The sequence below is a fragment of the Centruroides sculpturatus genome, unplaced genomic scaffold (assembly GCF_000671375.1).
Source record: "Centruroides sculpturatus isolate CEXI.00-Female unplaced genomic scaffold, Cexi_2.0 scaffold114, whole genome shotgun sequence".
NCBI classification, from domain to species: domain Eukaryota; kingdom Metazoa; phylum Arthropoda; class Arachnida; order Scorpiones; family Buthidae; genus Centruroides; species Centruroides sculpturatus.
The window spans coordinates 963,753-977,827 of NW_019384417.1; the positions used below are offsets into that span (position 1 = coordinate 963,753).

The 14,075-nt window shown below is 30.2% G+C and overlaps 1 protein-coding gene across 1 annotated transcript in view; it reads right to left on the minus strand.

Annotated features, from left to right (window-relative positions):
- LOC111619223 (E3 ubiquitin-protein ligase HECTD1-like) overlaps nucleotides 1-14,075 on the minus strand; it is a 202,998-nt gene that overhangs the window by 116,350 nt on the left and 72,573 nt on the right. The window contains exon 12 of the mRNA XM_023360909.1: nucleotides 2,167-2,395. Within this exon, the coding sequence (XP_023216677.1) occupies nucleotides 2,167-2,395 (229 nt within the window). The remainder of the gene's footprint in view (nucleotides 1-2,166; nucleotides 2,396-14,075) is intronic.

Below are 14,075 nucleotides of genomic sequence, written 5' to 3' on the forward strand. Positions count from 1 at the left end.
GGTGGTTCGGATAACTTATTTTTCGGATAACGAATCATGTACGAAAAAATATATTAATTTATCCCATGTTGAAATTTCTCTCCGTTGCGTGTCGCTTCGCGTTGAATTTTCGTCGATGTTAAGCCTAACGAAGACTATTGTATCGTTAAAAATTATTTTTTTATTTTGTACAAACAAAATAAATTTATTGAAAAATATAAAAATAATAAAAAATTATACTTCAGATGTTAATTTAGTATCAAAAACGTAAAATATTTGAGTAGCCCAAGACATAGACAAAGACTGAAGTGCCACAGCACTAGCGAAAATTTAAATTTGCCGACTGGAATTCTTTCGGATGATTGACGTTTCGGATGATTGACGTTCGGAAAATCGACGCTCTACTGTATATATATTTCAGTATAATTTTATTAAAATGGATAGTAAGTTGAATCTATTTGTAATATAATGCCTTCAGTTGAATTAATATGCTGCATCCAGATTTAATGACACTTATTGTAAATAATTATTATTAATGAACTTGCCATCTATAAAATTTTGTAATTTTAAACTTTGAGGAAAAATATTGCTTTTCTTTATAATACAGGTGACTCTTGATAAGTCAAAGTAATAGAAAAGGAATTTTCAAGTTAATGAAATTTCAAGTTATGGAAATGACTACTACTATAATAAGATTGCAAATATTGTGATACAAATGATATAATTAGATTTAAATATAGTATGTTTTTATTATCTCTTAGGCACATACATGTATGTACAAAATAAAATATTCATACCATTAACAAAATAAGTTTGCTACAAAGTTTCACTGAAAAACATTTTGCTTCAAGTGTGTCATGGCATTTAGAAAAATCCCTTTTAAAAATTTAGTGTAAACATTTTCTAAAAGGTTTGATCAGCTTTTGTGTTTTTAAAGACTATACACATTTGAAAACACAACAGATACATACAAGATTAGATATTAATGTAATGTAACCTTACATTAATGATTTGTAAATTTAGGATGCAGACAAATATATCATCATTTGTTAAAAAGTTTAATAATTAGTACATTTAATCTAATCTTTAATTAAAATTTTGGTACATCTAAAACATTTAGTTAAAAATTATTACAAATTTATTAATTATAAAAGTAATCAATAGACAATAATATATTTATTACATATTAAATTTATGTAGCATTAATTTTTCAAAAATAGTTTTCAGTGTATTAATGTGATAATTGATATTAAATACTTTGTTAATGGCAATGAAAACAACAGTAATAAAAAATAAAACATTAAAATTAAAAAAGTAATACATGCATTATATTTATCATATCATTATATCATCATCAATTAAATGGAAAATGAAATATCTAAATTATCCATCATTAATATCAGTACAGTAGAGTTCTATAAACTCAACATGGACTGAGGTGACAAGTTACTGAAAATGACAAGTTTTACAGATTCCAGGGTGGGTTAGTCACAACTCATAATACATTGCTGAAAATTAATCTATTAAAAATCTTTTAATACATCATGAAAGTTTAACAGTAAAGTGAGAAAAATAAGATGGTGTTAAAATGCAGGTCAAACTTGTTCATCTTTTCATTGGTAAGAACATTTAGCAACTGTAGTGGAATTCTGTTAAATTGATAAATTTGTTTACCATACAGAAGCATAGCAATGATGCTAGTCTAAATAGCAGAATTTTCATAAAGGTATTATATGTGCAATTTCATATACATATTAACTATGTATCAATAGCAATTATTTTATTTGTAGTTTAATTTCAATTTTAGAAAATATTGTCTATTCAGTGGCTATTTTCAAGTTTGTGCCATATGTGTCATGGGTTTTGTAATAACCCATTGGAAAAAAGGGTTATATTCTTTGTTGTACCACATGGAATTGATGGTATTATCAAGTGTCACCAGCAAAGAATACCAAGATTAAATAAATTATCGTTAAGTTACAAAAGTAAAAATTAGATTATATATATATATTTTATGAACAACTTAACAAATTTTATGGAATGTCAAGTCAGCAAAAGTCAAGTTTCAGAGACTTCACAGTATTTTGTAGTTTCATAAAAAAAAATTTTATTCATCATAATTAGTAAATAATATAATTAATATGTTAATTTTTTAAATAAGAGAAATATTAAAGTAAATTAACTAACCAGTACTGTCTGATCCACCTTCAGGACTCCCACTTGAATACATAGTTGCAAGTTTACCATCTAAAATAAAACGAAACCAACCATTGCTGCCATTAGATAATTCTAAAGCAGCTGCATCACTCCATAAATACAAGCAATCACGCCCTCGAACAATGCTCCAATCTCGCCAGTGATATGGACGTCCAGATAATATCTCTTTTGCATCTTCCATTGGAATTTCCTCCTCTTTCTGAAAAACAATAAAAAGAAAAATAAATAAAATTTTTTTTAAAATATATATTTCAGTTAACTGATTTTTGAGCCATACCATGTTCATGTAAGTAGGTATATATAATACATGTATTTATGTAAATGTGTATGTATACATTGTTGGGCCCCGAAGACCGTATTGCTTTCAGGGTTCTTACTCAAACTTTTGTTTTAAATTCCATGACTTTCACTGACTTCCCAACCGTGTACAAATTCCCTGACCCTCACTTCCCTTACAGTATGCCACACTGACAAAATAAATCAGCATTTGAGTTACTATGCACATATGCTATTGCTTCTCTAACTTTTTAATTTATTTTTTTCTAATTAGCAGTTATATATTTTTATAATTATTAAACTATTAAAACTAAAAATAGAATGTTTTATCAAATTAAAGTAGTTTATTCTGTTATTAATCCACAACCATAAATCTACATGGCTTTGAAAAAAAAGCAAACTTATTTATTTATTATTCATTAACAAATCCTGTATAATCCATATACAAAAGNTAAGTAATTATTATTTTTTATCATTACTTATTAAAAACTTTTCTTCCACTCATATATATCAGTTCTTCCAAAATTAGATATTCAAGCATGTGTAAGAAACATTAAATTAATAATTACTGGAATTGTTTTAACTTCTGAAACATCAAGTAACTGGTTAGAATGATGTGTTTGTTGAAAAGTGCCATCTTCAAATCTTGATATAACAGGTGACTGTAATTAAATATTCCTGTTCAACACTGTCTGGAGGAATACATAGCATTCCAAACTCAACCAAGTTTTGTATGCTGACATTTCCAGAAATGAAGAATAGGTTTCTGAGGATGAAAAATTTAATTCCAAAACACTAGGGGACTTGTGGCACTACAAGTGACAAAAAAATATGTAGCATATGCATAATGCATATAAGTTATGATCAACTGTTGGGTATAAAACTGTCTATGACATGTGAAATACCATTTGTATTACTGCATATCAACATTAATGATCATTACTGTGCCTAAATATACCTTTTTTGTGAAACTATTTAAGGAAAACAATGCCAGTGCTGCTATTGTGCATTGAGAAAGTTCAACTTAAGAAATTGTGCCAAGGTCTTTTTTGTTGCTCACAACACCCTAAGTCTTATAGTGGTAAGCTTTGAAACTAAATTTTATTTCATAGAAATCTTATCCACATGTCCAGAAATGTTAGAATACAAACTTTGGTTAAGTTTGGAATGATACATATCCATCCATACAGTATTGAATAAACATACTTTAATTATAATCCCCATCATTCAGTCAATTCCAAAAAATTATTCATGCTTATTGTAGAAGCTGATGTCTTTGGAGTTAATTAACTAGTACTAGAGATATATTTGAATGTATAGTAATATAAATATAATTGTATTGCTAAACATTCAAATATTGCTTACAAACTGTGTAGCAAAGATAAGAAATACATACAGATAAGGAATGACTGCAATGACTAATTAAACTTCAGTATATGATGATGATACTCATCTGCATTTCAAACACTGTATTTATAAGTCATTATGTATAAAAAAAACTAATCAAATATTTTTTATTTTAAAAAATGAATTATGTTTTAAATTATTTCATTTTGTCTGATGTTTTGACAAATTAGATATGCAGTATATTATTATCAACTTTCAAATCACTATTTTAATGCTACATAATTACAAAATTTCAAGCATAATTATTAATAAATATAATTACATTAGAATTCAAATAAGCATTTATTCAAATAAAGATTATTGCCATATTAATCTGATATTTTCAGAAATCAGATATAATGATAAAATCCCTACATAAATAATTATATATTCAAAAATATTTAAAATGTATCTGACTTCATTAAATCTAAAATAAATTTACCTTTTGCTTTAAAGCTTCCATTTTTGAACGATGTCTTCGTCCTCTTCTTCCTGTCCAACCAGCTGCAAACTCTGCTCCTAGTGATGTTTCTGCCGTAAAGGTATGTTTTGTTCCTCGATTAGATTCAAAGATAAAACCGGGCAAATCTTCTCTAAGAATTGTGGCTTGCTGTAAACAATTTGTTATAATTGTATTGATTTTTAAAATGTAAGTACAGTACATTTATATATACAGTGAAACCCCTCTATAATGGACATTTGAGTAGGGGGAAACTGTGTTATAAGGGAGGTGGTTACCCAAGACAGGTTTATGATGGATTTATGATCATTTATACACATCACAATCATCGTTTATGATAGATTGAAATTTTTCTACCTATCCAGTCATTGATAGAGACAGTTGTATTTATTGATTGAATGTGTCATAAAGCAAGAAGATTGACCTCTCTAAGCTATTGGACCTATTCTGGATTGTCAATGACCAATCCAAAGTAAGGCCAGTAGCTTATGAAGAGATCCATCTTTTTGCTTATGATGTGGTCACTCAATAAATGCAACTGTCTCTTTTACTGATTGACTATTTATAAAAATTCTGGTACAATAGAAAGTAGTGTGAGATGTTGACAGTTGTCCATGTCTATACTCTTGTCTATTCTTAATCTGTGGTGAAGACAGAACATATGCTTTTTCCATGTTGAAAAGAGAATCTGAATATTAATAAAACTCCACATAAATCTCTGATGTTAAAAGAGAATGTGAAATTTCTGAATATCACAAAAAAGATTGTTCGCTTGCATTCTTTAGACACATTTCTTAACTCTGCTTCAAGCATGAATCGTGTTCTGGTAGCAATGTAGCAAAAGAATTAAAAACAGTTTTAAGTGCAAGAAACCCTTGGTAAATTGGAAGCCTGCCAAACCAAGATGTTTTAAGGTGCCCAAGCCAAGTTGTTTCAAGAATATAAACTTTACAAAATTTGAAATTGAATGAAAAATGAAACAGAAAAGTCTGGATGACAAATTATGACAAAGTAACTGGAACAGCTGAACAAGAAAATGTTGTGCCAAAATAGGAAACTGCTTTTTGAAAATGCTGCATCACATCCATACGGAGGATGTGAAAAGAGAAAGAAGGTAAAAATGACAAAAGTTAGTGAATAATATGAAAAATGTTAGTGCATTGGAAAGCATTATTTCTACTAATTATGGGTGTAAAGTGCACATGCTTCCTACAAACTGATGTAAACAGACACACAAAGCAAACTCCCACAATAGCAAGTTAGTCAACATAAAAAGTTTTACTATGTCATAATAAAACAGTGCAGTCAAACTGATTTTAAAAACTCACCATACAATATTAAGTTTTTGGCATCAATTGACTGCAACTGCAAAAACTTCAAACAAAAAATTTTTGCAGTTGCAGTCAATTGCAAAAACCAATGAAAATCTATTGTGTCCTTTAAGACAGAGCAACACATCAATCATAACAAAAAAAAAATATCTGTTAAGAAAGGATGTCTGCTTTAGAGAAGTTTCACTGTACAGTACATATTTACAAATCAAAACATTATCTAAATATCAGTTAAGTTAAATTAATTATTTTAGTTAATTAATTGAATAAATTATTTGTTTAATGTCTATAGAAGAGCATTTTCTTAAAATTTGAGGAATGCGTTCAAGAAATATGACAAAAATCTAAATTTGCAATTGATAAACTATTACATCTATGGAAAAAAAATGGTTTTCACAAAATTTACTAGATCATCATATCATTCTAGTAAATTAGAATTTATAATATAAATTCTAATTTACTAGAACATATTTATTATTATATAAATACATACATTAAATGATTATTCTTATTTTTTGGGACATGAGTGTATTAAAATATATGTATATATTTATTTATTTCATATTCATGTCCAACAATAAAAGTAATCATCTGATCTTAACAAAAAACAAAAAATAAACTAAGCATCAGTAAATTTTTATGAACATTTCCAGACAATAAATACCTATTAATAAGCCCTACTATCACTATTACCTAAAAATAGAATACAGTTGAATGTTCCATTAAAAATCATAAGTTTATTCAAAGTATGCAGTTTCCACAAATACAGAAATAGCATGGCATTGTTTCTGTTAAGGTTAACTACTGACAATGGTTACTGTTTTACTGTATGACTGACAGATAAAGATACCATGATGCCAGATAAAGACACCATATAAATGTGATGATACAGAGGCTGTTTTTTTTTTTTTTGAAAAAGAGAAGCTTTAAAATTTTTCCCCTTTTTTCCATCCAGTTCCGACAGAATAAGAACAGGAGAATATCAAATATTAACATAACTGTCAAAAAGACATCAACCCACAAAATTAGCACAAATATGTTATACCAGTTGACTGTCAAATGTGAGAAAGTTGATGATTAACTTACTTTAAAGCAGAAAACCTATAAACAATTGCTAACAAACAATCATGTCAGCGCTACCAAACAAACGGTCACCTGATCAGGTTCCCATGCTAAATACCCATATAATGACAGCATGCCCTACTGTTGGGGTGATCAGTCCCTGAGGAGTAGACTTGACTTGGTGAATTGTGACTTTGTCTTTCCCCCCACTCCCATCCAGATATGGGTCATCCGGAAATTACCTTGACTAGACCCATGATCATCTTACCAACATCGAATGAACAGGATCCAGAAACCAAGTATCAAGGTATTATACTCTCGATGGTAAACTCTCTCTCTCGATCATTTAGCATACGAGTTAGGGCCATTAGTAATAATTATAAATGCCTGTAGTCTACGTCATTGACCTGTAGTGGTAGTAATGCATAACTATAATTGTATCCGTTGCTTGTATATTGTATCTTATATTTTATTTTTCTATTAAACTTGTTGAATTTTAAAATGGTTGCTCTCACTCATGTATCGCCAATGCCCTATTGACTTACTCAATGCGATCTCCCTACTTGACGCTTTGTCCTCCTAGCCATCCAAGTGACAACATGAGCAGTCTTCAGCAGACCATCACCATTAAAAGAGGTCTTGAGTTTGACTCTCTCTTTACCACCTGGTTTCTCACAGACAATTTTATGAAAAAAATAATTATTGGAAGACTAGGAGCAAGCCACTCAAGAACAGATGTACCCAAGGCTCTGAATGTATTGCAGTGTCTTATTTAGACTTTCGGCCAGATTTCAAAGAGCAATTGCTGAATGTCAACCAGGAAGTAAATGTCTAAGAGTTACTGCCTATAAACAGGACCAATATTTAACATTAATAGCATGTAACAAAAAATATCTGGTAGACATGTTTACCATATATACCAGATAGTTACTACTATGGCAACTGATATTAACAACAAACTATTTACAGGAATCTTCAAGCAAATGGTATTTTTGCCTTATGCCAAGTACATTGTGTTCCATTGACTCCTGTGCACAGAAAAGCCAATTTAAAATGGTGCCAAAAACATTGACATTAAACTTTGAATGAATGGGACAATGTTCTCTTCGTCGTCTAAGTACAGTCTACAAAATGATTGGCTAAGTCAGGGATGCTTTTTTTTCATAAAGAGCCATTTTTAGAATTATATTTACCAAAATAATACAGCTGCAAGTCAGCAACTTGAAATATGAAATATAGATTTTTGAAAACTGAACCTAAAAAGTTGAGTTTATGAGTTTATTTGTGCTTTGCTTAAATGTGCTGTAATAGAATACACTGCAATTCAATTATTTATCATCAATGTTACAATAGCCATAATTATAATTATAAAATATTATTATTAATTAAAGTAAAAAATAAGTGATTTTAAACATTCTTACATATAAATTAACATTTTTCTTCAGTCAAACAGTATGCTGAGATTTCAAATATATTATAATATTACCTTGTATGAATAAAAAAGTTAAAATAGAGAACTTCATAAAAAATAAGAACAATATATGGTTTCTAATGAGATTTTTGTTGCTGAATTTCTCGAGAAAGTTTGTCAAAATTCAGTAAATATGATGTTACTTTTATTTTCAAACAAGACATCAGACTCACACTGTTCAGCTGATTTCAGACCATTTATGCTGTGCAGCAAAAATAGATTTCTGTCTCTCTAAATTTTCTAATTCACTTTTAAGATTTACAAATTTTGAACTCCACATTTCCTTGATTTTTAAATCTGCTAGTTCTAGTTGAAAAACTGCTTGATCAATATCACTAAAAGGTGAAAAATTCAAATTGGTAGAATTAATTTCAAGTGGTTTCAATAAAAATGATAAGGTTGCTTTTTCCTTTCTAAACTCTTTAAATCTCTCACCAAATTCCGATTTCATATTTATCACTATTTGTACAAAATGTGTTAAATCTATTGAAATATGATCCTGTTGATATTTCTTCAACACAGGAAAATGTAGCAATGTGCCTTTCTCTAAGTCTGCAATAAACAAACAATTTTGTTCAAAAGCAAGTACTTCTAAAAGCAAAATAGCTGTATTTCCCTTCCTTTGAAATTTCTTGTTTAGTGTGTTTAACTGTGAGGTCATGTCCACCATAAAATAAAATTTTTGTAACCAATCGTGATTATTGAGCTAAACGTATTTGAGATCTTTTTGGTTTAAAAATAATTTTATTTCTTCAATGCAAACACCAAATCACATTAACACTGCTCTTCTAAAAAGCCACTTTACTTTATTGTGTAAAAGACGATCAGAATATTGGCTATTGACTTTGTAAGAAGTTCACAAAATTGCTGATGATATAGTGGTCTTACCATTATTTTGTTCGCAATTTGTACAACCAAGTATGTAACTAATGTTATTTTCTTCGGAAAAGTTTGCAAACAAACCTTTCCAAAGGAAGTACCTCTTGATGGATTATTCAGTGAAAAGAAAAACGTCATGCAAAATTTGTTTTTTAAACATAGAAACAAAACCTTTCTTTTCACCTTTCATACTTGGTGCTCCATCAGTTGCAATTGATAATACGTAGTACGATCCAAAAGTTTGGGGACTTGGCATAAAATTCCTTACCCTAAAAAGTTTATATTGCCGATGCACAACCACCTTCAAAATAATTACCTTGGGCGACGATACACTTTTTTCCAGTGGTCGTATAACTTCTGGAAGCACTGCTGGAAGCCATTTTTTTGAAACCTCCCGTAAGGCCTCCTGCGATGCTGCTCTCACCTCATCTGATGACACAAAACAGCATTAAATAAATAACACCACGTTTCATCATCTGTTATGATGTGGTTCAAAAATGATGGATTCTTATTGGCTTTGTCGATTAAATCATCCGATATTCTCATTCGTTCTTCCTTTTGTTCAGAAGTCAAAAGTCGAGGGACAATGTGCTGAGACACTCGGTGCATGTTAAGATCTTCCGTTAAAATATGCTGGCAACTAGTCTTTGATAAGTGAGCAGCCGCAGCGATTTTTTCAAGAGTTTGGTGACGATCTTTGCGAACACATTGACAGACTAACTCAACATTTTCCTCGTTCCGTGAAGTCGAAGATCGGCCAGAGCGTTCATCGTCTGCGATGGGATTCTTGTCCCATTTTAAAACGCCGATGCCATTCGTACACCTTCGATTTTGCCATGGTAGAATCACTGTACACCTTTCTTAACAATTTTAAAGTCTCCGTAGGTGTTTTACCTAAACACTGACAAAATTTAATGTTGCAGCGCTGTTCTTAAAACTTCATTTTTATTACGTCGCAGAACAAAGGTAACTATCTCCAGAAGAAAACAGCAGCACTCACGATTTAATTACGTGACATGGGCGAAATAAACCTGAACACGTAGGAGTGGTTTGATAGAATCCATTTCATACGCTGTAATTTCAAATACATGCTTTTGTTGTCATAGATTACTGCAGTCCCCGAACTTTTGGATCATACCACCTATTTTATTAATATCAATATGTTTACTTTTCAAACAATTGGTAACAGCAGATTCTAAATCCTCACCTCAACTTTGTCCTGTAAGTGGCAATATATCAAGAAACTCTTCGTAAGTCCCATCAGAGTTAACATATCTACAAATGAGTACAACCTGTGCAATATCATTCACATCACAAGATTCATCACAGGCAACAGAAAATCCTGGTGTTGAATTTAAATCCGTAACCTGCTGACTAGTTATATCCTCTGCCATACGAATAGTTCTGTCTCTTACAGTTTTAGCAGACAATGGCATGTCTTTTATTTTAGCAATTATTTCTGTTTTATTTTTAAACTTGCAAAAAGGATATTCAGACATTTTAATTAAACAATCTTTCACAAAACCACCATCCATAAATGGCTTTCCCCATTTCACTATTTCTAGAGTGGCAACAAAAGTAGAAGAAGTTGTATTATTACTTGATTTTATACAATTTGAAAATATACCTTTACTTAAGTTCATTTTATGTTGAAGTTCTTCTACTGCCTTTCTTCTCTCTCTCGATAAGTGTTTGCAAATGCTTCATGTTTATTTAAAAAATACCTTTGTACATTTAATTTTTTATTAGAAAATTTTTATAGACATATTAAACACACTGGGAATCCTGTTAAATTTGCAACAACTGCATAGGATTCAGTTCATTCACTTCTAAATTCTTGATTTTCTTCTTCTACTTTTCTCCTTTTTCCAGCCATATTAAATATTACCCTCAATACTAGAAGAAGCTTTTATTTGATATTTTTCTTTTGCACACTATAATATTTAATGAACTAAAAACGAGTAAAGAAGAACAATATAAAACTACCATACAACAAGATGACATGATTGTTCATGTCACCATTTTTAAATTAAATCAAGCAGGAAAAAACTGCATTAAAGTATTTGTGATGATTCATGTCTCTGATTTTAAATTTGCCTTGCAATCATGACATGTTTCCACAGGTTATATTTTTAGATAAAACCATAAAGGCCATGGATGAAACTGCCGAAGAGGCTCACAAAACATTACAATATAACACTACCCTTAAGCACCATCTGCTAAAGTGCTACCTTTGCTAGATTAGTTTGGCATGCTTTCCTCAAGACAATATTCAATTACAGTAAGACCCCACTTAACACGGGGATGCATTCATAGATGACAAAGTACTAAGTGAAACAGCATTAAACGAGGTCATTTTAACAGAGTAAACAAAGAAAGGAGAACACGCGACCAAAAATACACAGATTTTACTTTAAGTTATTTTTATATTAATTTGCATAATAATATATGTTAAATAACACAAACATATGCACATAGAAATGTAAAGTTCATTTTTTGTGATGAAAGTCCTGGCACTTCTGAGATTCTTGTTTTTTTTTTTTTTGTAATAAAGTTATGTAGTTTCATTTGTTGCCTTTTTTCCCCTCTTTCCTTAAGTAAATGTCAGTAGCAAGAAATCGCATTCAAAATGTCTCGTTTTGCTTTTGCACTCCTTTCAAAATCTGGATCATTTGCTACAATTTGATCAACAATTTCAATTATCATTACCAAACTTTTATTAAGGAAATCTGTAGCAAGTTCTTTGGGTTCTTCGTTTTCAGAATCTCTATTTTCCAGTCCCACATGAATTCCTTGTTCTTCCAGTTCTTGAAGATCATCATTGGTAAGGCTCTCACCAGATACCTGCAGTAACTCCTCAATATCCTGCTCGTCTACATATCTTAATCTTGCTCTTAATCAATTAGGTTGACAATTTGGTCAACCTAACGATACAGCGATAGGATCTTCTTGTTGAGAATTCTTGAATTCCTTCAGCCATAACTTCTTCCATACTTCATTCATTCATCAGTTAATTCTTGCCAAGCGAAGTCAATATTTTCTATAACATCCATGATGTTATATTTTTTCCAAAATTGCAACAAAACAAACATAGATTTAAGGAAAGCAGAGTGCTACAACAAATTGCCACCTTTTGCTGATTGGTTCGTGTTCATAAATAATCACATTATATACAAATCAATGAAATGCTATGATAATTTAAATTAGCGTAAATTTTGAGCTTTTTCTTAGGCTTCGAGCAGACCGCATTATATTGAATCAGCATTAATCAAGGCAGCGTTAAGTGGGGTCTTACTGTATTATAATTATTATTAAGTTTTGTTCTTACTTTGATAGTGAAATGATAAGTGATTAGTGAAATTAAAAAGTCTTTTAAAAAAATATTAGTGAAGTTTAAGAGTTATCTTTTTCTTTTACTAAAATTTAAAATTTTTATTTTCTTATATATATATATTATTTACTAACTTGAAAAGAGCCAAAATTATGCATTAAAAAAGCCACAGGTTGCAACCCCTGGGCTAAGTAATGCAACATTTGCTTGGGATGTATGCAGAACAGCATGCTGAGTTGCACCGTACATGCAGCTATTTGCATCACAAATGGATTGCCAAACAGAATACACCCATTATTAAAGGTCATTTGTATTCAAAACATGCAATAAGAATGTAATAGCTCAGAATTGAAATCTTTAGTAAATTTAAATACCGTAGTGTCCATTTATAATGAACCTGTAAGGGTTGGAACTGCTTCATTATATCAAATAAGAAATAAAACAGTCTAATTTTGAAAAATTAAAACAAACTTTTAATGTCAAAAAGATAAAAGTTAACAAATTATTACATAGGAAGCTGCCTGTTAAAACATCAATATAAATGAGCATAGTTACTTAAAAAATTGTTATTTTTGTTTATCAATTTTTGCTAGTCACATAGCATTCTGTAATATACAGTTCCACTTCAGCAAAACTATTTAAAATATTTTGTGGAGTATTATGCATTGCATTTGTAAAAACTCTCAAATAACAATAATGTTTTGCAAAACTCAGAAATTAACATTATTGGAATGTCAACACTGTGTGTATGTTATATCATCATCTTATCCTCACTAATTTCATTATTTTTGGTAGACACCGAAGCTATATCATCATCAGTCAAAAATTCCCTACTAAGAACATTGTCATCAACCCTGATATATTCTTCAAAACTGTAGTTAGAAAATGCATCTGGTTTCTGCAGAGGAAGCACATCTTGAACACCTTTTATTTCATTTGTAAGTTAACTTTACAAAAATTCATTGGTCAGAATGTTGTCATCTGAATTGAACTCGTCTCCATTAGTTTGTAGAAAGCCAGCATGTTGAAAACAATTTGCTATTGTTTGCATTGATACATTTTGCCATGCCATATGGATGAAGTTTATTGCATCAAGAAGATTTATAGAAAACAAGTCTTCACTATTATCTACAGATGTTACCATTTTCAAAAGGAGAATTTGCTGATAGCCGCTCTTTAAGTTGTGTATAACCCTTGATCTAAAGGTTGTAGTTTTAAGCTTAAATTGGGCAGCATAAACACCAGTGAAATGCACTGTAAATTCTTGATGTCAGGATGTGCTAAACAGTCGTAAATCAATAATAAAATTTTTTGTTTTTTGCCTCAGTTCTTCATCCCATTCTCGTAGTTCACCACAGAAAATGTCAAAGGTTATCCAAACTCTTCAGTTACATTTGTAGTTTATTGGTAGACGTCAGTTTTTGAAACATCTTCAATTTTTCAATTTACTGATTACTAACAATTTTCTCTTTTCCATTCCCACAAGATTTGCTGCCAGTAGAATAGAAATTCTTTCTTTAGATAATTTTCCTCCTGCAAAGCTTTCTCCTTTGAATTTTAGCATCCTATTTGGTGTAAGCTTATATATATATATATATATATATATAAGACTCATTTTATCTGTATTAAAGATATCACAATCTTGGAAATTTTCTCTAATTTTGGACCACTTATTTTGCAATC